General features: G+C 49.9%; 1 protein-coding gene and 1 non-coding gene across 12 annotated transcripts in view; both read right to left on the reverse strand.

The window, feature by feature from the left end:
* The window catches only part of CAMTA1 (calmodulin binding transcription activator 1), an 818,028-nt gene that overhangs the window by 406,109 nt on the left and 385,990 nt on the right, over positions 1-25,929 (reverse strand). For all 11 annotated transcript variants that reach the window (XM_045998968.1, XM_045998958.1, XM_045998935.1 and 8 more), the window contains one exon: positions 114-249. In XM_045998968.1, the coding sequence (XP_045854924.1) occupies positions 114-249 (136 nt within the window). The remainder of the gene's footprint in view (positions 1-113; positions 250-25,929) is intronic.
* Positions 6,334-6,440, reverse strand: LOC123928197. Its single transcript, XR_006815641.1, has one exon. It is a non-coding gene; the product is annotated as a U6 spliceosomal RNA (small nuclear RNA).

A 25,929-nucleotide genomic window follows, 5' to 3' on the forward strand; every position in this document is an offset into this window, starting at 1 on the left:
AAACGGGGTCTTGGCAAACAAAAATACTGGCAGCAAGTTACTCCAAAGCGATTCTGTGTCCTTGCAGCCCAGAAACAACATTTGTGGACCGAGAGAGCCTTTCTGCCCTTTACCTCCACTCCCTGGACCTTCAGCTTCATGTGGTCCTCTCTGGTCGTCTTCCCGTCTTTCCTCTTTTTCCAGCAGTATCCATCCTTCCTGTACTTTACTTTCTTCCTGTTGTAGAGGATCATTGAGCCATTCTGTGGTCTGGAAACAACAAATGGTTAAGTTACCAAGAGAATGGAGCACAAGAAAAATTTATGAAGAAAGATATCGTAGACCAGTAAAAGTCTCTACAGAAAAGCAATATTCCACATTTGCCGGGACATAATTTTTCACCTTTTATTGCAGCTCCCTGGATTAACCATGTTTTATGGCCAGCCAAAATTTGCTTGTGGATTTGGTACCTAATGAATTAAATGTGTCAATGATAGGCTTAAAAAACATCCCCTTAGTAATATCCACCATCTAATCAAGATATACGATGTGGGGGTCTGAGCTCTGCGCTGAAAAGTCGAAAAAAACAGCAAGAGAAAGCAAAAAGAGCCGGGGGTGTTGTGGCAGCCGGCAATATCTTATCTCTTGTAGGAAGATTTTCTACACATCTTTTAATCCATCACCCAGCATTAGGAAATAAATAAGTTTAGCGCAGACGCTAGATGACTATGTTAAGACCAGACCAATGGAAGGACTAGCCGTCCAGACCACACGTTCTTGATTCATTGCCCGCGTTTAGATCACTGGGAGATTCACAGGAACGTCCACAGCCCCTCTTCCCGGGCCAGCTAAGTACCTGATTCTTTCACATTTGGGCTTGGCTGTCGGAAGGCTCAGTCCCACCTGGTACATTTGTCTGTCTGGTCCACAGCCACCCTAACCTTAGGAAAAGAGCCCACTGCCCACTTGCTAAATGCTGCGAGTGACCGGTCGCTTCAGTGCCATTCGAAAAAAACAAACAGAAAGAACCTTGACTTTTCCTAAAAGAAGTCTCACGCCAATCACAGAGAGCAGAGGACGTCCGTGCATACTTCCGCGGCCGCAGCGGGCACATGCTTTGGTCTGGAAACCCCCCAAAAAGAAAGAATCAAACTCCTCCGGCAGCACGTCCACGGTGAGCCATTTCCAGAACGAAGCGGCAGCACGGGTGGGCACCTGCAGCCGGCAAGGAAGCCTGCGAGTCCCCCTGAAGGCTCACAGCACACCGCTCATGCCCCGTGGCCAGATCCGTGTCCCTCTGAGACTGAAACCCTGGCACAAAGGAAGGGGCACGGGGGAGTCCGTGCACCCAGGAGACCAGTCCAGGCACATGTCGCTCCCAGCCACCGCGCGAGGGCTCTTCACTCAGACAAGGCTAGGAGGGCGTTTCTTCCAGGCCCGGTGGGCTTCTGGGTCTCTGCTGGAGTGGAGGGGAGAGGGCAGGCCGGCCGGGCTTCCCGGGGCCAAGAGCCTCTACCCCAGCCTCCTCCTCTTCCCCTGAACAAGGGGGAATTTCACAAGTAGGCACCCAACACTGGCCAGTGAGGTCTTACTCTTCCACGGTCTGTAGGGGAAAGAAAGTCACACTGGGGTGACAGCGGCTAATGGCCCTTCCCATCCAGTCGGCTGTGTCCTTCAGCAGCAAGTGATGACCAAACAGCAATTCCAATGGAAATTACAGACTTTCAACAGCGACTCCCACCACTTCATTGCTTGCCGATCACGGTGCAATTGGTTTGTGTCAGCGCTGGTTTCCTCCCTAAGTCTGGCCGACCGAAACAATTGGGAAATGGCTTCACGTGCTTGTCACAATGCTGTCCCCTGACCGTCTGTCTCGAGCTTCCAAGTTCGCGTTGAAAACCCTACTGTGTTCTTCCATTTCTAAAGGGCAAGTGCACTCAAACGTGGGGCCGGCTGTGCCCGCCTCTTTCCACTTCAGCCCTGCTCTAGGCTGTACCCTTGGGAGACCCTGCTCTAGGCTGTACCCTTGGGAGAACCCGACATCTAGCTGCTGTGCTCCGGGCCGCGGCCTCAGGAGTAAGCAAAGGAATGTATCTGATCAAATAGACGGGTTCTACAGTCATCTCGCCCCCTCCACCAGGAAGGAAGACATCCACGGGTGTTTCAGGAACCCCATTGGTCCCAGAAAACTGGTCTGTTCCAACATCAATCCAGCCCAACTGCTCGTGAGTGAAGAAGCTACACAGAGATCTGCCCCATCCACCAGCCCTTTCTAAACAGGGTCAGTGGGGCACCTGGGAGGCTCAGTCGGTTAAGCATCTGTTTTTGGCTCAGCTTATGGTACCAGGGTCCTGGGATCCAGCCCCGCATGAGGCTCTCTGCTCAGCGGGGAGCCTGCTTCTCCCCCTCCCTCTGCCTGCCACTCCCCCTGTTTGTGCACGCTCGCTCTCTCTCTCTCTCTCTGTCAAATAGATAATAAAATCTTTAAAAAAAAATAAAGATTAAAAGTAAACATGATCAGTGACCCTCAGCAGTGTATTCAGACCAGCTGTCCCAGATCATGACTGTACGACCCAGACAGAGTGAACTTTCCCAAAATACTGTCAACGTTCACAGTCAGAACCACAACAACACCCACCTAAGGAAACCCATCCTCCTCCAGCGACCTGCCGTTTGCATACTGGGAACGTGAGAACGGCCCTGTCACCCGACACTTTGAGATGGACACAATCCCACAGGGAACCAAAGTGTCCACCTTAAATGGCCTTAATAAATGGAATCATCACTTTAACTTGCCATAATGAGCAACGTAATCGTGTTTAATCCAGCAGTCTGATTTTATTAGAACTTGCCTCTGCTCTGTGTCATGGGGAAGGCCCCTCCCGCCACAGTTCTCAGGTCCTAAGAGAAAACCAGCCCGCAGAGGGGCCCCACGGCTGGGAGAAAGAGAGGCTGAAGTGCCATCCCAGAAGGTAATCCGGAGGAAGCCGGAGCTGGTGGGAAGGGGTCCAGGAGAGGAGGGGGCGGGGGCCAGTCAGGGGAGGGCTCGAGAACATCTCGTGTAAAAGGAAGCACGCACCTGAGAGCGGGGAAATGGGAACAGAGTGGAGGACAGAGGGTCAAGCAGGCACAGAAGTCCTGCCCCTTGCGGATCCGCAGTCCCAGCGAGGGCCTGGCAGGGGAGCAGGCCCCAGGCATGCTTGTGTCTCTGTCTGCCTCCGTGTGTGTGTCTACACCGGCCTCTGCAGCTGTGTGTGTCTCTAGCTCCTTCTACATCCCCCTGTGTGTCTCGATGTCGACACCTGTACCTACATCACAACGACATCCACAGCTACATCTCAATCCATGTGATATTGTCATCATTTCCAACATACAGATGAGGGAACAAAGCCTTTGTACCCAGAAAGCATCTGCGCAGGATTCACTCGGAGTCAGTGTGACTCCAGAAAGTCTCCTGGTTTAGCACAGACTGTGAGGCCAGTCCTGGTTTGCTCTACTGGTGGGGTGATCTTTAAGGCCCTGAAAGCATCCTATACCCAGTACGGGGATGAGAAGGGGGGGTGACGTCCTGGCTTCCTCACCCCGCAACTGGGACAACTCTGAGGCAATCCCAAGTGTCCTCACACTTTGGACGATTCTGGGTGCTCTACACGGTCTTCCAGAACCTACATTCCAGTTGCCCAAGCAGAGACCTGCTGGATAAGAGCCCTTCCTTTGTATTCCTCTCCCTCCTCTCTCACGTTCATGCCCCCTGCTGGTGTTTCCCGGGACCACCTCTCAAATAAACGGCTGGTATGCAAGTCCCCATCTTCGGCTCTCCTGGGGGAAACCCGGACTAAAGCTGCTATCTAAGAGAGCCGCAGGGAGACAACCAAGTCCCCCATCACAGCAGAGAGGAATATCAAGGGGAAAACCGTGGACAACAGGGAACTTTGCTCTAATGAGGGGCTTCTAGCCAAAAACCCTTTGAAGCTGAGAAACCAATGGCTGGCAAGACCAGTAACACTCATGCAGTCTGGTAAAAAGATCATGGGATCAAAGGAGAAACTACCGTGAATTATGAAAATAAACAAGCAGATGCGTGATCAACAGTGTCATGCACACACACACACATGAAACAGGAGGAATGACGGGGGATGCCGTCGCATAAGTACAGTATGACTCACATCAGACAGTAAGCGCTATGGAGAAAGAGGAAACGAAATACTTGGGCATAAACTGAATAAGAAATTCTGAAAACCTGAGGAGAAAAACTTCAAAAGTCTACAGGACAAGTTAGGTTCAGTGACTGCAAAAACATAGCGTAACAGGAAGAGAGAGGTCACAGAAACGTCAATCTTCCCCAAATTAATTTATAAATAAAAGGTAATGACAAGAATCCCATGAGGGTTTTTGCTGGATCTAGAGAATTTTAGTATAAAATTTACTGGGAACGAAAAAACACCAGCGATAGTCAAAAACTTGAATGAAGAGGACCGAGTATAGAAGCTAGCTAGTCCTAAAAAGCCTCCATATTTTCAAAAGTATGGAATTGACACAGGAACACATAGAAAGACCAAGGGAACAGACTAGGAGATCCAGAAATATTCCCACTTGCATATGCAAATTTAGTACACACTAAAGGAGACTTTGCAAGTCAGTAGGGGAAGGGGATGACTTTCCTAAGTGATACTGGCATATGGAAAAAGATAAAATTGGATCTATCCCTCGCACTGTACAGCAGCATGAATTCCAAGTGGACCAAGATCTCAACATAGTAAATAAAATCACACTACTGGGAGAAAATACAGGTGAAGTTCTCTATGACCTGAAAGTGGAGAAAACTTCCTCAGCGTGATCAAAAACCCAGCAACAACAGGTAAAAGACAGACACATCAGGAACATAAACATAAAACTGCCAGACTGTGTTCCGATGGGGCAGCGCCATTGTACCTTCTGACTAGAGCTGAATGAAGACTCCAGCATCTCCACACCATGCCCAGCCTTTGGCATTGTCTCGTCTCTTGGGTTACGGCCATCCTCCTGGGTGTGTGGCAGTGTTTTCATTTAAATTTCCCTAAAGATTAATGACGCTGAGCGCCTTTCCATGTCCTCATTAGCCATTTGCAGAAGCTCCTTAGTGAAACGTCATTTAAATCTTTTGCCCATTTTTAATTGAGTTGTGTTCTTCTTTTTGAGTTGTAAGAACTATTTTTTTTTAAGATTTTATTTATTTATTTGACAGAGAGAGAGATCACAAGTAGGCAGAGGGGCAGGCAGAGAGAGAGGGGGAAGCAGGCTCCCCGTTGAGCAGAGAGCCCGATGTGGGGCTCGATCCCAAGACCCTGAGATCATGACCTGAGCCAAAGGCAGAGGCTTAACCCACTGAGCCACCCAGGCGCCCCTGTAAGAGCTATTTCCATAAGATCTAGATAGAAGTAAGTCCTTTATCAGACATCGGATTGGAAATGTTTTGTCCCAGTCTGTGACTTTTTCTGTTCTTTATGGGTTTCTTTTAAAGAGCAGAAGTTTCTAACTTTGGTAAATTTCCAATTTATTGATTTTTTTTCTTTTATGAATCATGCTTTCAATATTATATCTAGGATTTCTTTTTCCTAGCCTGAGGTCCCAAAAATCTTCTCATGTGTTTTCTTCATGGTTTCATAGTTTCAGCTTTTACATTTAAGTGTATGATGCATTTTGAGCTAACTTTTGTGTATGGTGTGAGGAAAGGGCCCAAGTTGATTTTTGGCACATGGACATCCAATTGTCCCAGTGTCACTTGGTTTCTCTTGTTTGTTTCTGCTTAAAAAAAAAAAAAAAAAAAAAAAGCTGTCCTGTCTCCCCCTCCCCCGCCATGGAATTATACTTGCACATTTGATGAAAATACATTGACCCTAAACATAAGACTTTATTTCTGGACTTCATGCTTTGCTCTGTTTTCCGTCCTCATGATGATACTATACTGTCCTGATTGCTGCAGCTCTGTAGTAAGTTTCGGAGTCAGGGACTATATGTCCTCCAACCTTGCCTTATTTTTCAAAATTGTTTTGGCTATTATAGGTCCTTTGTATTCCTGTGGAAACTTTAAAGGTTAGTTTGAAAATTTCTGCAGCAACACAAATGCCTGCTGGGATTTTGATAGAGGTTGCAGCAAGTCTAAAAATCAATTAGGAAAGAACTGCCACCTTAACAATATTGAATCTTCTAGTCACTTCCAATCATGGAACATGGAGTGCCTTTCCATTTGTGTAAATCTTTACTTTCTCTCAGTAAGACTTTGTAGTATAGGTTTTATATTTTATAAATTAAATTTATCTAAGTGCTTTTTCCCTTTTGATGCTACTGTGAATGGAATTGTTTACTTTTTATTTTTTAAGTATGGAACACTTCATGAATTTGTGTGTGATCCTTGTGTAGGGGCCATGCTGATCTCCTCTGTATCAGTTCAATTTTAGTATACATGCTGCTGAAGGGAGCACTGGAATTGTTTACCTTAAATTTCCTTTTTGGATTGCTTATTCCCACATTTCCACTTATAGATAGATACACGATTTGATTTTTGCATATTGACCTTGTATTATGTGACTTTGTTAAATTCATTTATTAGTTCTAGTAAAAAAAAAATTTGTGGATTCTTTAGGGTCTTTTACATTTATAATCAAGTCACCTATGAATAAATAGAGTTTCACTTCTTCCTTTCCATTCAAAGGCATTCCATGTCTTTTCTTTTTCTTGCCTTATTGCACTGGCTAGACCCTCCAATAGAAATGGTGAGAATAAACACCCTTGTCTTGCTCCTCGTCTTAGAGGAAGAACACTCAGTTTCACCATTATGTATAATGTGAGCTGTGTCAAAGATTTTAAATCATATAAAAAGAACTCAGGAACCAAACTGAAAAGGCTCCAAAAATGGGCCAATTTAAGTGTCAATAAGAATAGCAGCTTCTTTGGGTTAAAACATATTAAATATATTTGAATCCATAAGTTCATAAAGAAACTAAAGCACATAAACAAAAAAAACAAGTGATCATTGTTGGAGGAGGCTAGTGACGCAATACATTATTCTGAAAACTAGAAAAGGATTTGGAGGAAGAATCAGGCATTTATCTCACCTTTCTTGTACCAACTGTTCCTTTGAGTTAACAAATCACAAAAAAAGGAGGACTTTCTCTGTAAAAATATTACTACCAATAAATGAAAAAGTGACAAAAAAGCAGGAGCCTGCTTCTCCCTCTCCCTCCATCTGCTTACTTGTAATCTCTAGCTCTCTGTCAAATAAATAAATAAAATCTTTAAAAAAAAAAAAAAAAGAAAAGAAAAAGTGACAAAAAGTCACCATTTTTGCAAACCCTTATACTTAATGAATCATCAACAGTGACTGGTATCACAAAAGAGAGACAACCAGACAGGATGTGTCCCTGGTAGAACACTTTGTTGTAGGAAAAAAAATTTTTTTTAGTTTGAAATTACTCAGACTTCTTGATCTACCACTTTCTAAGATTCACAGAGGACAGAAGAACATGGTAAAGGACACCAAAGGGATATAGTCAGCAAAATCCAGATTGTGGGAAGCTCTGCAGTACAAATGACGTGGATTCTTCAATAAATTGAGCGAAAAAAGAGAATAAGAGAATGCTAGAGTAGAAATATATAGATTAAAAGAGACAAAATATGTGTCAATATATAGACCTTACTTGGATACTGAGCCAAATACAAAAATAATAAAATAAAATAAATATATACATATATATGGTATTTTTGAAACAACTGGAATCTTCAACTGTTATAGGCATTTAATGATATGTAGAATTATTAATTTTTAAGTGTGATAATTGTCATGCAGAGTATTTTTTTAAAAAGAGACCTTATATACTAGAGCTACACACTGAAGCATTTACTGATGAAATTGTGTAGTGTATAAGATATGTTTCAAAATAATGTGTGTGGTCGTGGGGGGGATGTGACTGAAACCAGACGGGCCATGTGTTGGCCATTGTTGAAAGTGGGTGATAAGTACTTAGGAGTTTATTACACTAGCCTGTCTATATTTGTAGATGTTTGACATTTTCCATAATACGAATTTTTTTTAAAAAAGATGCTCATGGGATTTGAAGTGAGCCCAAGGTTACAATCTTGGCTCAGTTCTTTATGAGCTATATGACCTTGAACAAATCATTTGGTCTCTCTGTCGTGTAGACATTATGCATGCAAGGTGCCCAGCATGCGATCCACCATGTAATACATACTAATAATGGTAACTCGGCCCCTTTTTCTAGGGTCCCGCTGTCAGGAGCAATGATGGTGAGACTTGGACTTTGAAACGGCATGTTGTAGGGTACGGCTGGAACATTATGCATGGGAGAGACCACATCTGTCTGAGGCACCGACACACTCATCCACCTCTTTAAGGCAAAACACATTTTTCAAATTAGGTACAGGGGAGACAATTGATAACAGAAGATCAGAGGAGTGATGTGTTCTTGAGAGGTTTTGGGTGTGGATATGAAATAGGAATTTATGGAGCCACTGGGAGTTGCAGCCAAGCTAGGTTAATCCTACAAAAGGAATGGTACGGATACTGTTTCCTGAGCCTGAGTCTAACTTTAGAAATCAGTGTGCCACATTGAGATACCACCTGACACCAGTTAGAATGACCAAAATCAACAAGACAGGAAACAACGTGTGTTGGAGAGGATGTGGAGAAAGGGGAACCCTCTTCCACTGTTGGTGGCAATGCAAGTGGTGTAGCCACTTTGGAAAACAGTGTGGAGATTCCTCAAGAAATTAAAAATAGAGCTTCCCTATGACCCTGCAATTGCACTACTGGGTATTTCCCCCAAAGATACAGATGCAGTGAAAAGAAGGGCCATCTGCACCCCAATGTTCACAGCAGCAATGGCCACAGTCACCAAACTGTGGAAAGAACCAAGATGCCCTTCAACAGACGAATGGATAAGGAAGATGTGGTCCATATATACTATGGAGTATTAATGCCTCCATCAGAAAGGATGAATACCCAACTTTTGTATCAGCATGGATGGAAGAGATTATGTGAGTGAAATAAGTCAAGCAGAGAGAGTCAATTATCATATGATTTCGCTTACTTGTGGAGCATAAGGAATAACACGGAGGGCATTAGGAGATGGAGAGAAGGGAGTTGGGAGAAATCAGAGGAGAAGACAAACCATGAGAGATGTGGACTCTGAGAGACAAACTGAGGGTTTTGGAGGGGAGAGGGGGGCATGTGTGAGCCTAGTGGTGGGTATTAAGGAGGGCACGGATTGCATGGAGAACTGGGTGTGGTGCCTAAACAATGAATCTTGGAACACTGAAAAAATAAAGTAAAATTTAAAAAAAGAAAGAAAGAAAAGATATCAGTGTGCTGAAAACAGTTCAGGTCCGTGGCCATTCCTCCTAGAAGCCCCCTTTCCCTGTCACCAATGGATCATTTCCAGGACCCTGACACCCACCTTATACTCCATGCAGACAACTGAGGTCAGCCTGCTCCCCCAGCATCCGTGGGCTTCCTGGAGTCTCTTGTCAGCCCCTTCCCCTGGCCTGGCCCAGAGGGAACAGACATGGAGCAGTAAAGCTTTGATCTGGCTGATCAGCTATTGTTCTGCTGAACTCTTATGATGTGTCCCTGTGGCTTCCCTTGGAGAACAGATGAGGTCCTCTTCCTAGCAAGCCTCCCAAAGCAGTGTCTGGATGGCTTCTAAACAATGAGCATCTCCAGAGACTCCTCTTTCCCAGCTAGAACCGGAACCTGCGCCGGCTCCCTGTACCTCTTCCCCTTCTGTTTATTACCCTTGGTCCCCTCCCTCCCACCATGAGGCACAGAGAAGGGCCTGCGTAGAGGGAAATGCAGTTCTTGCAGTTCCAATGGCCTCCAGGCCCTGACCCCAAATGTGAAACAGCCTCCTATGACAAGGCACAAAGTGTCCTAGAGCAGGGGACGCTGCTCCTGAGGCCAGGCCTAAGTCTCCACCCCAGGGGGCAGTTAGAGAATGAGAAGAGCCACCTTTCACAGCAGACTGCACAGGCGTCCCCATACCTTTCCTTCTCATCTTTCCAACACAGAATGGCCTGATTTCAATGTACCCTTAGAAGTGCGTGGTCTAGTCCAAAATGCCAATAACCAGCATGACAACAATTGCTATGACAACAAGAAGGGCCACTTGTCAAGCGTTCACAATGTGTTAGCTAGAGGTGAAGTCCTTCCTACCCACTTCTCGTGGGAACGCCATGACAGCTGTAGTGGATGAATACTGTTAGCCTCGCTTTACAGATGAGAAGGTTTGGGACACAGAGAAGGGAATTAACTTTCCCAAGGTCACACAGCTGGTAAGAACAGAACCAGCGAACCAGCCCACTGCACCCCTTCCTGACGTCTTGCCATAAATCCCTGGCGCATCCCCAGGTACTCTCTCCCCTTCTCTAGTAGCAACGACCCCGGGGCACTTTCAGAGCCCATGGCCCCTCTCACGGCAGAACATTTCATATAAAGGAAGGATTGTCTGAGCCCGATCTAAATTGTTCCTTTGGTTCTTCCTTTTGTTGCAAGGAGAGGAAAGGAATCTGGAAAAGGAATGTCTCCTCTGCTTATCTCCCTTGCACACAGACCCAGCGAGAGCAGTAATTGATGGCTGGAACGCAGCAAGGTTGATAGGACGCCAAATGGAACCCCAAGAAGCCACAGCGACAGCCCGAGTCTCCTGGACAGGAGCTGGCTTATTAACTTTCAACCTGGTGTTTCCTTCTGACTTGTTTATAGGGTCTTCCTAATCTGGGGGACAAGGAGCAGGAAAGCTAGTGGGGAGCATTCAGTGCCCTCCCCTCCCCCCACCGCAGTCTGGCCACCGCGAGCTATTTATGGAACGATAGGGAAGAAAGGGTTGTCAGGCCCGGCTGGGGCTGCTTTCTGCCAGATATGAAAACCAATTGCTTTTCATAATAAATTCCAGCTGGAGCCATAGAAATAATAGGGACCAAGAGAAGGTAACACCAATTTGCTTTATTTGATTAGCTCCTTCTTGGGCGGTCCAACCCCAGCTTCTTTTCATTAAAATAAGGGCAAATTGAAAATCGTAAAAGAGGCTTTCTTATCAGGAAACAAACGATTGGGTAGATTTGGATGCCTAAAAGCCCCCTCGGCCGCCAGCCGTCAGTGCCTGCGCCCATCCCCAGGGGCTCTGGCGGAGGGTGACCTGTTTTCATGCTCCAGAATAGAGGTGGGGACAGCCTGCCCCGCAGTGAGCGCTGCGTGCACCCGAGCCCCGCAGGCCGCCCTGTACCCCGAGGACGGCCAGGCCAGGGGGACCCCTGGGGAGCAGTGCCATGCTCTCCCGTCCACAAGCCAGGACGTCTCTGTGGGGGACAGAAGGCAGGATGAGGGGACAGCTCAAGCTGCCGGCAGCCAATCTGTGTTTCCCGAGGGTCGCTCCGTGCAGCCTGCTGACCGCAGTTTTGCTCCTGTACGTGGAGACTTGGGGTCACTGGAAAGACTGCCCGTAGGAGGAGACGGTAATGAGCATCAGTCCGGGCAAGTCTGCAGGGACTCCTTAATAGCTCCTTCCTCAGAGCTCCCGGGGCGCTCGGCTCGAAATTCTATTACGACCTTCAGCGATTTATTCAATTAATATTTATTGAGCAGCTATTATGGGGCCAGGCATTTGCTGAGGCACTCTAGGTGCTGCTGTGGACAGAAGTGTCCTAAGCCCTGTTTGTGTGAAGCCTGCTGTCCCGTCGGGGAGGAAGAGGCTGGTCCTGTACCCGCTGGGGCCAGAGGAGAAGGAAGCGGGCCAACCCGGAGACCTCCTCTGGGACGCAGCATCTGATGGGAGGCCGAGGCCAAGGCCAGGGCTCCCGGGAAAGAGAGAGCAGCGCGGCCAGTGGCCCGAAAGCAGGTTGGAGGGCAGAGAGCAGGCAGAGGGGAGCCGGGCAGGCCTACGGCGGAAGGAACGTGGATTTTGCTCCAAGTGCGATGAAAGACACAAATGAACCAGGTAGGGGACCCGCCCCAGCAGCAAAGGAGGAGCGGTGAGTTGCCTGGACGATCGTGCGAGTGGGACACAAGACCCAAGATAACGTGAGTCAACTGTGTCCTTGCAACTGCAACACGCACAATGGAGACGCAGCATGGGGCACACGCAGGAAGGGGGTCACGGGGAGGCTTTGCAAGGTGGTCCCCCCAACCACCAGCCCCCACCTGCTCTGAGAATTCTGAACTTCACCTTCGCAGGGCTGGGAAGCCCCTGAAGGTTTTGAGCAGAGAAGTGGGGTGACCATCTAGACCCGGCTTTCCCAGACTGTGTCCCTGTGTCTCCTGCACCTGCCATCGCACCATGTAAACAGTAAGCACTCTGTAATTGCTCATCAAATGAGCAAGTTCCTCGAGAAACTCAGTGGCTGGAACAAAGCAAGTCCTCTCTTTTTACTTGAAAACAAACAGAAAGCGCTGCATCCAGGTAAAGTATTTGGTCAATGACAAAGCGGAAGAAAAAAAGTGAGAAAGAACATATGGCATCAACCTTTCTTTGGATTCATCCCTGCTGGAAAGAGAGAGAAGCTTCCATCCCTGCTACTCAGCGCAGCCCAGGTTACGGGAGCCCGAGCCCAACAGAGCGAAAAGAGAACCACTCAAATGCCACCAGCATCTGGGTCACGTTTGACCCCACCGACATCTCATTCGGCTAAAATCCGTGCCCCCAAACAAAGCCTGGCCCTTCTATAGACCCTCACTTGTCACATCCCAACACGGATATTTTATTAATAATCCAGTGTAAATCTGAGGGAAAATTAACGTGTCATCTCCTAGCAGGAAGGACTAAACATCTCAATGTGACGGTCTGTTAGAGTTGTCATTTATCATTAGCAGGCGACTCAAGGCAAGCGTCCCACATTCTGGTGGGAGCGTTCGAGACAATGAATCTCTGGGAATTAGCTTCTGGTCCAATTATTCCTGTTCCCCCCCCCCCCCCCACCTACCTAGGAGATAAATTCTGTCTCAGTGGGAGGGAAAAAAAAGAAGAAGAAAAGCAGGAGGAGGGAGTTTGCTCTTCTCCTTCCTGGGTGAAATCAATTTTTCTCAAGGAGACAAGGCGATATTCGTTTGGAGGGAAGGGAATAAGGCTGTGCGCTAAAGACCAATAAAGGGAACCGCTCTGATGAAAACTTCCTCAAATCAAATGTAGGGGAACCTCTTAATGGGCTTTGTTCTTCTTTTCCATAATCCATAACTATTAAGAGAAAGAGGGGCAGACAGAAGATTTGCCAAGGGGGAGCTTTGTAAACATCAGGCAGGCCCACCTTCCAGGGAGACGCAAAGAGGTCACTGCCAACACCAGGCTCTCCGGCTCTCCACACGCTTCCAGGGGCTCCCTCCATGCCGGGCACCGCTATCGGCCCTGGGGAGCCGCTGGCAGGCTGGTCCTGGTCCTCAGGGAGCTTAGAGTCTAGCAAGGGAATCCGTCAATACATGGGCAAGTGCTCTACAGAAAACAGCCCAAGATAGAAACGCTGTGCGTTAAAATAGAATTGTTTTGTCTAGTAACTTTTTTTTTTTTTCAGTAGAAACCATAAAAGCGCTCTCTAGAGTAAATCATGCTTCTGACTCCAAAGCAAACAGAATAGCCAGGACGAAGGCTGGTTTATCCTGCCGGCGGGAGCTCAGGGCCAGCCCTGCCCAGGCTGGCAGTCGCGTCTAGCACAGGCACGGCCGGGCCGGGGTTCTGGGGACCCTGGCTCAGATGCCACAGATGGACCCAGGGAGACCATCCCTGCGTGTGCTGGTCACCCAGGCTGTGTCCTCCAGCACGGCAGCCAGCTTCCGCCCAGCAAGAAGGACCACTCAGCCCCAGTCCTTCAGTGGGCCCTGCTCTCTCTGTGGGCCCCACCACCACGGGGAGGGGTCTCCCCACAATGCTAGCCCCAACACATCTTCTGCCAGCACCCCGTGCGACCCCCTTATGACGCTCGACAGGCTGAGCTGTCCCTGCTCCTGTAGCCTCTGGGAAGCCAGGGGCCCTGTTGGCTTGACTGAGCCACAGGATTCCTCTCCTTGCACCCGCACAGCCCTGACAGGTAGCTGCCTCTGGCTCCCCATTCTGGGGAGAAGCCGATCGCGTCTCCGAGGGGACAAATGCCTCAAGGTCCCTGAGTTGCAGGCTGGAGAATGAAGTCAGTCCCTGGTCCGTCAGATACAGGGGGATTGGGGGGTGGAAAGTGACCTCTGCCCCGGCGCATCTCATCACCGGGCAGTCACACCACCGACTCCTATCGAAAACATCACCTGACTTGACTCTCGCACTAGCAGCACAGGTGATGAGTGCCTGGGGGCGCAGGAGGCCGAGGACCACCCCGCTCAGTCAGCTTGCCTGCTTCCTTCCTCTCTCCTGCCTGGCCTTTGTCCCCGGCCCCGGCCCAGACAGCGTTGGCCCGTCCCGACCTCAACCCCATCATCACGGGGTGAAGACGTCATCCGCACAGAGGGCTCCAGGGCGCCCTGAGTTGGGAGTCCCTCCTTGCCACGTGACCGAAGCTGCCTCTGCATGCTGAATGCAGCTACCCAGAATCCCTGGGATGGCTTCTCTTCGGCCTGCCATGGCCCAGGCCCTGAAGTGTCCCTCCCCTTCTGGCTGCTGAGGCTCCCACCACAAGCAGGCCTGGAGGCAGGTCGTTCTGAGCTCAGGGAGGGAACTTCGAGAAGGAGAGATGCTGTCTGCCCAAGGGACAGGCCTTGATGGCCATAGCCCTGGGCTCTCAGAGAAGTTACAGGCAGCAGGTCTCAGTGCCCAACTGGCGTGGAGCCCGGGGGCTGCAGGATGCATCCAGAAATCATCTGAGCTGCCCTTTACCTGAGTCGAGAAATTACTTTCTCCGCAGTCTCTCAGGCTCGGGCTCCCAGGCAGAGAAGCCGGAGTGATAACCTCCACCCAAGGCCACGACCTACAGCGCTCACTTCCATCTTGACATGAACAACGATCTTCTCCCACACGGAAGACCGAAAACGCCAGTAAACGCCGCTGGGATTAATAACAGAATCAGGGAAATGACCTTTGGTGCAGATGGAGGGGTGATGAGGCAGAGCATTCAGGGGGGTGTTCCAGATGGCGGGAGACAGGCAGGGAAGAATCTTCTCCATGAGCAACGGCCAGCCTGGGGAGGGCTGCGGGGAAGAGGGTTAGCCCAGAGGAGCCGTCAGGGAGAACACACAGATGCTAAGTGGCCTCAAGTGCCTGGGGGCAGAGCTAGGAGCTGCTAGGTCCCCTCAAAGACAGCTTCCTCCCCCCCCAACCCCTCATCCCTGACCCTAACCCTCTTTCCTGCTTCCCAGAAGCTCCCTTTAATTGGCAAGGGCTTGTCTGGCTTTCCAGCAAGGCTCTGCAACCAAAGCCTGGGGCTGTGAATCCTGAAGCTGCTGCCTCTGCACCAGGGTTTTGGGGCCACAAGAGTAGCAGGGGTGCTTTCCCCAGGCTGGGGGGAGGGAGCCTTCCTTCTGAGCACCCAGCACCAGCTCCAGAATCTTCCACGGGCTCACACCGTGGGCACCCTCCACCCGGCTGCTCAGTAGCCCCCAATGACACCAACGCTCCATCCCTGAACTTGGAGGGCCCCCTGGGAATTACCCACTGAGGCCTCAAAGGACCACGCTTTGGGCCTCAACCAGCTCAAAGCCCCGAGAAGAAACATTTGGATGAAAGGGAGAATGAATGTCAGGCCCCACATCATGACCAGTGTTTAGCTGTGCCTGTAGGACTCAAAGGTCTGTTCTTTTCTTTTTGCCTCCCTGTATTTCTAATTTGTCCACAGGAGCATGTACTGTTTTATAGTAAGAGAAAAGAGAAAACTCTCTGTCATTGGAAAATTGAATTTTTAGGGATGCTTACTCTGTTCCCTGCCATCTGTACAAGGGCTTGGCACCCCTCTAGGTCCACACTCCTGCCCCCCTCCCCTCCCCTTCTTCGCCCACCTGCCTGGCCCCCCAGACCCCCATTCCTCACCCCAGAGTCTGTAGACCCTGCCTCATCATCGGGCACTCAAGGGTTGAGTCTTACCCTCCGGGGCCCTTGGGAACAGAGGTCACATCTCACCGATCTCTGCAGACCTTTGTAAAGTACTCTGCAAGCATCAGGCTTCCACCAGGACGATCAGGACACAAAACAGGGAGGGGACGTTGTATCACTGTCCCACACCCCCTGCTCTCACTTCCCGCCTCCGTTGGCAACTCCCCTGAGCTGCCCACCCTGGGACAGAACTGCACCACTTGGCCTGCTCCAGCGTGACCTTCAAGTCCCAATCACACCCTGTGAGCACTGAATGAGGCATTCATTAGGCTCGCGTCAAAGCCTTCCACCAACTGGGCTCTGCCTGCTTCGCTGCCCTTTTCCACAAATGGCCTTGTGCACCAGGGATCCAGCCCCAATGGGTCACGTGTGCGACATGTATCCTCGGGTCTCTGTGTCACTGTACAGGGTATCATCCTGGCCTAAAAGTCCCTTTCTTCCACCCCTGGCCAAAGCCAAAATCCCGTTGGGTTCTTCCAGGCCTATCTCAAATGCTACACTCTCACTGCCTCCCTCCACGGAATTCAGTATCAGCCGTCCTGCCCTTCCACAGCGCAACACGGGCCTCCCTCTGGACCCTCCTTGCCCTGGTCCTTGTCTGATTCCACTGAGTTCCACATGTCCGCCTCCCCAGAAGCCTGGAAACCCCAGGCAGGAGCCATATCCTTTGATTTGGAGTCTCCTATAGACCCGGAAGGCATATCAACTACGGTGGCCCTCCCAAAATATCGCCAGTGGGTTCCTAACGAGGCCTGGGGGCAGAGGACATCTGTAGAGACCTCCTCAAAGCCCTGGAGGGACCAGCGCACACTGAGCAGGAAGGAAGCGGCCGACGCTGGCTGAGGGCAGTGCGTGGTCCTGCCGTTCTTCTTCACGGAGGGGGCCACGCCAGTTCACAGAGGCTAGACAATTTGCCCACGGCCACACGGCAGTTATGGGTGACACCGACCTCCCGTGTGGGCAAGCGTCACCCCAGGCACACACTTTTACCCCTGTCCTATGCTGCTCACCCTCTGACCCTGCCCCGGAAGGCAGTTGTGACGCGCACGGAGACTCAGAGTCCAACGACACCAGAAGACTGGTCGGAAAGGGTCCATCCCATCTACCTCAGACCCGGCCGGGTGTGGCTTCCCCCTGGAGGCTACAACACGGCGAGGGGGCCGCGCGCCTTGCGCCTTCCGCAGACGGAGATGCGTGATCCGCACTGTCCAAGGTGCTCTCAGCACAGTGTAGGGCTGCGTCGTTATCAGGGGGATTCGCCTCTGGCTTTCATGAATCATAACGTGAATTGTGCTGAAGGTGTTTTGGGCAACAGAGACCTCTTTGCCTCCTCTCTCCAGAGCTCGTAAATCTGGCCCTATGGTCTAACGACCGTGACGTTCCCCCTAATCATGATACTGCAATATTAATAAGCCTGTTTAATGCAACCAGTTCCTTCTAAATTGTCACATAAAAATTTGGTAAATGTCAGACACATCATTTAATAGAAAACGATGTTTTATTGCCAGGGGAGCCAGGTAGCTGCGAGGATGAGGTAAAAAGCCCAGCGATGACCTTAAGGCAGGCTTGAGGCACAAAGTTCTACCTCGGGGCTCGCGCCTCGGGGCCTACTTTCCCGGCAGCCCGCAGTGGCCCTCGGCCCGCTGTGTGAGGGACTCTGCGCAAGGACTCCCGGCGCGGGGGTCAGAGTCAGGTGAGAAACACACAGTTGCACCTGACCTCGTTCGGAGCGAGAGACGACAACCACATCTTCTCAGTCACTCTTCATGGTGCCCCTTATCACAGGGGATTACAACTCCTATTTAGGAAGCGCAGAAAGTTCCCAGGGACACTGGTCCCACATAGAAGCAACCTCACATTTGTCAGGGGCGGATTCCCAAAGCCCACTAGGAGGCGGGTGGCAGGGCCACACTCAAAAATGGGGGGAGGGGCTCTCCTGCCGGCTTCTAGGGGAGGAACAGAGCCTTCCTTGGAGAGAGCGGACCCCAGATTTCTCGACTGGAGAGGACTCAGCGCCCAGGGAAGTCTGCACGTCTGACTGTGACCTTCTCCGGAGAGGAGACCCAGGTGGAGAACTGAAGCCCACAAACGGAGCCGAGTGTCCTGGGGATCCTCTGCATTTCTCTAGAGTTTCTCAGCTGCCTGGCAGTTTCCGTGGCTATGCAGCGCTAAACTTGCCATTCCTCTGCGTGACCCGACTTCCCGGGGAAGTTCCAAGCTCCAGAAATCCAATGTCGTAGAAAACGAGTCCCCACCCCTGGTCAGAGAAGTTTTCGGGGAACTGCTGGTGGGGGCGGGGAGAGGGTGATGAGAGAGGAGGGGCTTCGCAGGGGAATCAAAGATTTGGCTCTTGGTGGGTGCTGCACCAGTCTGAGCTGCCCCATTCACCTGGCACCCTTGGGCTCCTTCCTGACACGTCCAGACGCTCCTCCAACCTCCAACCTGTGGGCCGTGGCAGGTCGAGGCACTTCACGGCATTCTGCCGGACAGGCTGACGGCGAAGCACACAGTATATGGAACCAGGCCAGGTCACAGCAGCAGCCGTGTCCACGGGAGGCAAAGGAAGCCGCAGAGTGGCAGGCACGTGCCAGCAGTCACTCCAAAGGACCTGAACCAGCCGATATGCAGGGCCTGAACCAGCAGGGGACACACACCCACCAACCGCTCCCACGGAAGAGCCCCAAGGGAGCCTTGGCCAGTGCCTCACTGGCCCCAGAGCCTTGCCCTTGACAATCCCCTGACTCCAGGAGAGAGGACCCTTCCCTCCATGCTTCCGACCTACCAACGGGGCCTCAGGACCCCCCATGAGCGGCGGAAGAAGAGACCTTGTGAGTTCTGTGCCGCCATCCAAGATGACGATGATGTCTAAAGAGAAACCGGTACGCAGCAGATCTCCTTAAATCGTTCATTTTAGCACGTGGAAAATCATTTCGGAAAACGTTTCTACCCTGGGCCTCCTTGGGAGGGCGAACACACTGGGACCCTCCAGCTACCGGCTTCTCTTCTCCCCGCCGGGTGCGAGCTGAGCCACCCATGGCGGTGCCCCTGCCAACTGCAAGGGGAGGCTGCAGACCGGCGCAAACGTAGGCCCTCCCTCGGAAAACTCATCAGGCGCCTTAGCCGCGGGCTTGCAGCCTGACCTTGAGCAGCGATTACATTTCCACCCAAACCCGCAGCCTCTCCTGCTGTAAAACGAGGCCGGCCAGACCTATGGCCCTACTTTGCAGGGAGTCGGCTCCTCTCCCCCTCCGGAGCGGCGGGAAAGTCTGAGCTCTCCGGCTTTACATAAAGGTGCCGCACAAGTCAAGGTACCATAGAAACGCTTATGATTCGCAGCAGGGATTGTGATTGGGACTGTCCTCTGCCGTCACGGCCCAGCAGCCCCCTGAGCCGGCTCTGCAGGAGTCTTGCCCGCAGGGTCTCACCGGCTGGACTGCCTCGTCTTCCCTCCACCCGTCGTATGGAAGCTGGACGACGCCTTCGTTAAATTTCTCATCGATCCAAATGAAAAACTCAGATCCAAGAAATTAAAGTACATCTAATGGAATAAAATTGGAGATTAAAAGGAAACTTGCTTACATATTCATGAGTCAAGTGAAAACTCAGATGAGCCCTTCTTAAGCTTCTTCTGCGCAGGGAGTCAGATTTAACATGCACTGGGAGCATTTCTTCACAAATACAAGCTGGTAAAGGCACATGGACCCGTGTACTCGGCGAACAAGCATTTATTAACCATCACCTTGCAGAACTATTCATTTTGTATTTCCATCCCTCCTCGTAACCCCAGTCAAAACCCCTCGTAACCTCATACAAATAACAGGCACTGCATCGACTGCCTACTGACGTGGCTGCTCTTCTAAGGCTTTGAAAACCACCACGCCTTCTTCACGTTGCTTATATACAGTCGAGGAGTCACTTCCTTCATGAAGCCTTCCTTATGCTGCTGGACCTGGAGGCTGACCCTTCTATGCATTTCCCACACAGTCCTTACTCTCCCTGCTCAGGACCACCCCCGCCACATGCACACGCACGCACACGCACGCACACGCACGCACAGACACCTATTTCATGTCTCTGTCCTCTGCGGGGCTGTAAGCTTTGTGACAGCCGAGACTGACCCATTTCACTCCCTACAGTCTGGCATCTGCGTGGAGGAAAGGGTCAGTAAACTGGATGAAGGAAGCAAAGAAGGCACGTGAGGAGGGACGGGTGAGTGGATAATGGATGGGCGGATGGGTGGGTGGATGGGTGGATGGGTAGAAGGAAGGAAAGAAGGAAGGAAGGAAAGAAGGAAGGAAGGAAGGTAGGAAGGAAGGAAGGGAGGAAGGAAGGGATAGGTGAATAGTGGATGGATGGAGGGAGGTATAAGTGCTACGAAGAAGGAATTATCTGTCAAATTTCTCCACAGAGAGCACAGAGATGGCAGCCAGGCCCCTCCCAGCAAAGAGCAAAGTGTTGAGGTTCTCCAGGGAGGGCCCTGGATCCATGACTCCCTCCAGCCCACAAAAGCCCGAGCTCCCTCTCCCACGAGGCACAGCCACTGTTTCACAAGGGGGAGAGGGACAGGCTAGGGAAGCAGCATGACTTACCTAATTAAAACTCCGTAGTTGCCAGAGTCTCAGGCAACAGCGAGGGAGAAAGGGAATGGGAGGGAGAGGAATGAGGAGCAGGGCAGGCGATCGGGGGTTCCATATCGATCAGATCTCTGCTCCCCACAAGCAGGGTTGAGACAGGAAGTCCGGCCCCTTGCAGCCAGCAGCACCCAAGCAGCTGGCCCAGCCCCGTGCCCTGCCTCCCAGGGTCCCAGCTCCGGTCTGCCATAACACTCAAGGGACTTTCTCAAAAGCATCATCTATTTAGCTGATGGCCCCGAGGTGTTTCGTTTAGCTGGAAATCGTGCTTGGTCCATTTCCCAGATCTGACATTACTAGAACCCTGAACACTGTGTCTGCAGCAAAGCCGTTCCATAACCCGCTGCAGCAGGTCAGAGTCTCGCCTCCCCATCTGGGGAGCTGACGGTTCAGACAACTTCCGAAAGGGGAAATCCCTGCTGCCTTCCAGGGCAAGGCCGTGTGAAGCCCGTGCCGTGTGTGTGCAGACACTTGTGAGTGTGCCTGAGTGTGCACAGGTGGGGGCTAGCAGAGGGCACGAAGCCATAACCATCCTTCCCGACCGTGCGGTAAACCTCACCAATTCCCTTACCTTATTTAATCCTCCCATTGAGGCTAGCATCCTTACCCCCAGACCACTCAGGAGCAAACCGCTCTAGTGGTTCATGGGGTCCCAGGATTCCAGCGCCATAGCCATGAGCAGCCGAGCTGGGATCGAACCCAGTTCGGTCTAAATGCAAGTCCGTGCTCTTGACCGTGACCCTGAGGTGGCCCCATTCAGCGGACCCATGGTTCTGCTGTTCCTCCGTAAGGAAACGTAGCCTCCGTAGCCAAAAACATCTGCACATTTTTCAGTTTAGCAAACTTGAACCGGTTGGATTCTGGAAAGGCTTCCTCCTTCAAAAGCTAACAGACTGGGAGTCCCCGAGGTCACCGAGGCCGCCCTGCTCTTCAGAGCTCCCTGAAGGCAAGCGCTACGGGCCTATGCTGGGCTCTCAGTGTCTCGCACAGTTCCCACACGAGGTGGGAGGCGGCAACGGTCAGTGTGTGAGAGAGACGGTGAGCAAACGCACAGCCGAGGCCACGAATGACAGTTCTGTCTACAGACACGAAATAAGGCTCTGGAAGGAAAAGGCCACAGTGTCACGTGTTCCATCACCGAAGTTTCTTGTATGGCATCGAACCTTCCCCAGCTGCCTCTGACGCTCCCCGCCACGGACTCTGAGGAAACCAGCCCATTCATGAACCATAGGGCCACCACGTGCTGGCCCCGCGTGGCCTCCCAGGGCCTCCCGCCTCTGGCTCTCCGACCTGGCGGGCCCGCAGGAACCCCCGGCCAGGGCTCACTCCATGCCGACTGGCCAGATGTGAGACAGGAAGGCTGGTCCGGTCTGAGGGCGGGGGAAGCCGAGGGAGAGGTCTGAAGGGCGGAAACAACTCCTCGGGAACATGGCCTCCTGGTCTCGGCTGGTTCCCTCTGGTCCGGGAGTTTGGGGGGTTGATGCCCCCCCCCGGGACTTGAGGGAGCGGAAGGGGCTGTCCGGACACCGGAGGCAGCTCGGGAAGGGAAGGAGATGGCGAGGAAGGGGGTGGGCACCACTCCGGAAGCTGCGGTGGAGCGAGGAGGGCAGGAGGCGGACACTTGGGAATCCGCGCGAAGCAAGAAGAATAATCAGCTAAATCCAAGGGCACACACTGCCGCCCTCACCTCCGTCCACCTGGGGCCGCAGAAGCCGACGGCTCAGGAGCCTGCGCTACCCTGCACTGACAGCAGAGGGGGCGCTTGAACCAAAAATCACCGAAACCAGGCGCAGCCGGAGGGCCGCCGCGCACAGGTGGGAGCGTCCTGGTCCACGTAAAGGCTACACTGGAAGGAAAAACGACAATCTAAATATTCCAGCTGATGCCAAGTCCTCCCAAAAGGCAACCACAAAGCAGGAGTACAAACGGAAACAGCACCGCAAATGGAATGAAAAACCCCAAAGATGCGTCTCAGCCCGCGAACCAGGAGACCCAAGGGCTGCGGAGGGCAGGAGAGGCGGGCAGAGGCGCGCGAGACCGCTCCAAGGCAGCCCTGGCCGCGCCGGGAGAGGGGGGGGCGGCGGGTACGCATTTTCCCCAAAGTCAGACCAAGAAGCTGTGAACTGAAGAGTTTAGATCCAGCAAAGCAGATCTTCAAAATCTGAGCTGTAGAAACCGAGCCTGAAAGGTGTGAGAACTGCGGGAGGAACGTAGCCTGTAGCCTGCGCCCATTCTTTTTTTTTTTTTTTTTTTTTTTTTTTTTTTTAATTTATTTGACAGACAGAGATCACAAGTAGGCAGAGAGGCAGGCAGAGAGAGCGAGAGAGGAGGAAGCAGGCTCCCTTCCAAGCAGAGAGCCCGATGCGGGGCTCGATCCCAAGACTCTGGGATCATGACCCGAGCCGAAGGCAGAGGCTTAACCCACTGAGCCACCCAGGCGCCCCCTGCGCCCATTCTTAAGCAATCTCCTAGACAGCGAGCCTCATCTGCCGGGGAGACGGGCGCTGTGTGGCCGCGGGCCGAGCGGGAAACACTGCATACTTTCCACTGCAGATCTAAGTTACGTGTGGGAGGAAGGGCAGAAGGAAAACACAGAGACGTTACGTGCCGGGTCAAAGCATGCAACTATGAAATGCTGGACGGGGCGCCTGAGGGTCTCCGTGGGTTCAGGGACTGACTCTGTTTTGGCTCAGGTGGTGATCTCGGGGTTGCGAGATCCAGTCTTCCCGCTCTGCATGGAGACTGCTTGGGGTTCCCTCTCCTTCTCCCTGTGCCCCCGCCCCCGCTCACACACGCACGCATGCACACACACACACACACACTCTCTCTCTCTCTCTCTCTAATAAATAAAATCTTTAAAACGGTAGACAACAAGAGGAAGACAAAACAGAATAAGGCCCATGATGGTTGTGTAGGACATTGTACCCAATTGGCTGTACAGGGAATTAAAGGACCCATCAGCAAACGACAAGCCAGACCATAGAAGTTTACCGAGACTAAGGGAATTTTTAAAACGCAATAAAGACAAAGGTCACCATTCAAATGAAAATAAAAACGTCTTAAATATCAAAAGAAATTCAATAAATGAAGAAAGAAAATGGATTCTGCAAAGCAAAAAATATAATCAATAGAACATAATACATAGTATTTATTATACAAAATATTATGAAAATGTTAAGGCCAAGTATATTATAAATCTTATAAATATGGGACATAGAAATCATTGTGAATGGGCTTAAATCACCTTTGAAAAGAAACCGATTTTCAATTTGGTTTAAAAAAACAAGATCCAGCTACATGTTGTACACTGAGGTACGCTTTTAAAAAGGGATTCAAAAAGGCTAAAAACAAAGAGATAAGCAAAGCAAATGGAAATAATAACGAGTATTACAGTCTTGATATCAGACAAAGTACAGTAATTCGACCTGGAAGAATAAAGCTTCTGACAGACTTTTTCTGTTGCTAGAAATCTCCCCATGCTTGACAATAAAATATAATAGTCTTATTAAGCACCAAGCAAGACTCAACTGCAATTACAAGTTCAAATTGTAGAAAATGAAAGGAAATATAGATGAAAACATGCTCATACAGGACGCTTTAACATACCACTATCAGCTCAAAAGACACCAGTTAGCCAAAAAGTAAGTAAGGATACAGAGTCCTAAACACATAATCAATAAGCCAGGTTATACAGAGATAGTTATATATCTGACATTAGAGAATGTGCTTAAAAGTTCATAGAATATCCACAAAAAGGTGACAAATAATCACCTATTTTTGTTCCTAAAGCAGAAAGATGACAGAATATTTTCTGATCATGGTATAATAAAACTAGAAAATAATTTTTAAAAAATGAAAACTAAAATAACAGAAATTCATATATATATATATATATATATATATATATGAAACCTATCAGAGTTTATGGGACATATTTAAAACAGCAATCAGATAAAATTCATAGCCTTCAACAAGTATTTCAATAAAAATGGAGGAAATAAAAATTTTATTTTTAAAATATTTTTATTCATTTAGTTTAGAGGGGGAAGGGCAGAGCAAGAGAGAATCTCAAGAAGACTCCCCATTGAGCTTGAGGCCCACCAACAGGGCTCAATCTCATGACCTGAGCTGAAATCAAGATGCCTAACCAACTGAGCCACCCAGCTACTTCCAAAAACGAAATAATTAAAAAATTTAAGTGCCAACAATAGACAAATGAAAAAGTGCTCAACATCACTCAGCATCAGGGAAATACAAATCAAAACCACGGTGATTTTAGTCATGCCAGTCAGAATGGCTAAAATTAACAAATCAGGAAATGACAGATGCTGGCGAGGATACGGAGAAAGGGGAACCCTCCTAAACTGTTGGTGGGAATGAGAGCTGATGCAGCCGCTCTGGAAGACAGCATGGAGGTTCCTCAGAAAGTTGAAAATAGAGCTACCCTGTGACCCAGCAGTCGCCCTACTGGGTATTTACCCTAAAGATACAAATGTAGTGATCTGAAGGGGCACGTGCACCCAAATGTTTATAGCAGCAATGTCCACAACAGCCAAACTACGGAAAGAGCCTAGATGTCCATCAACAGATAAATGGATAAAGAAGATTTTATATATATATATATATATATATATATATATATATATATATATATACACATACACACACATACATATATATATTAGAATATTATGCAAACATAAAAAACAAAATCTTGCCATTTGCAACAAAGTGGATGGAACTAGAGGCTGTTATGCTAAGTGAAATAAGTCAATCAGAGAAAGACAATTATCATATGATCTCACTGATAAGAGGAATTTGAGAAACAAGACAGGACAGGATTATAGGGGAAGGGAGGGAAAAATGAAACAAGATGAAACCCGAGAGGGAGACAAACCATAAGAGACTCTTAATCTCAGGAAACAAACTGAAGGTGGCTGGAAGGGAGGAGGTGGGAGGGATGGAGTGGCTGGATGATGGACATTGAGGAGGTATGTGCTATGGTGAGTGCTATGAATTGTGTAAGACTGATGAATCACAGACTTGTGCCCCTGAAACAAATAATACATTATCTGCCAATTTAAAAAAATTTAAGTGCCAAGCTCAGAAACCTAGAAGAATAACAATAAAAGCACAAGGAAGGAAAAAGAAAGACGCAGAAATGAATGAGGTAGATTAAACTGATAAATTAAAAATCTGGATATTTCAACAAAATAGGATAACCAGTAGCGAAATTTAATCAAAGAATGAGAAAGCACGAATTGGCAAAATAA

Source organism: Meles meles, chromosome 1 (genome assembly GCF_922984935.1).
Source record: "Meles meles chromosome 1, mMelMel3.1 paternal haplotype, whole genome shotgun sequence".
Taxonomy (NCBI): Eukaryota; Metazoa; Chordata; class Mammalia; order Carnivora; family Mustelidae; genus Meles; species Meles meles.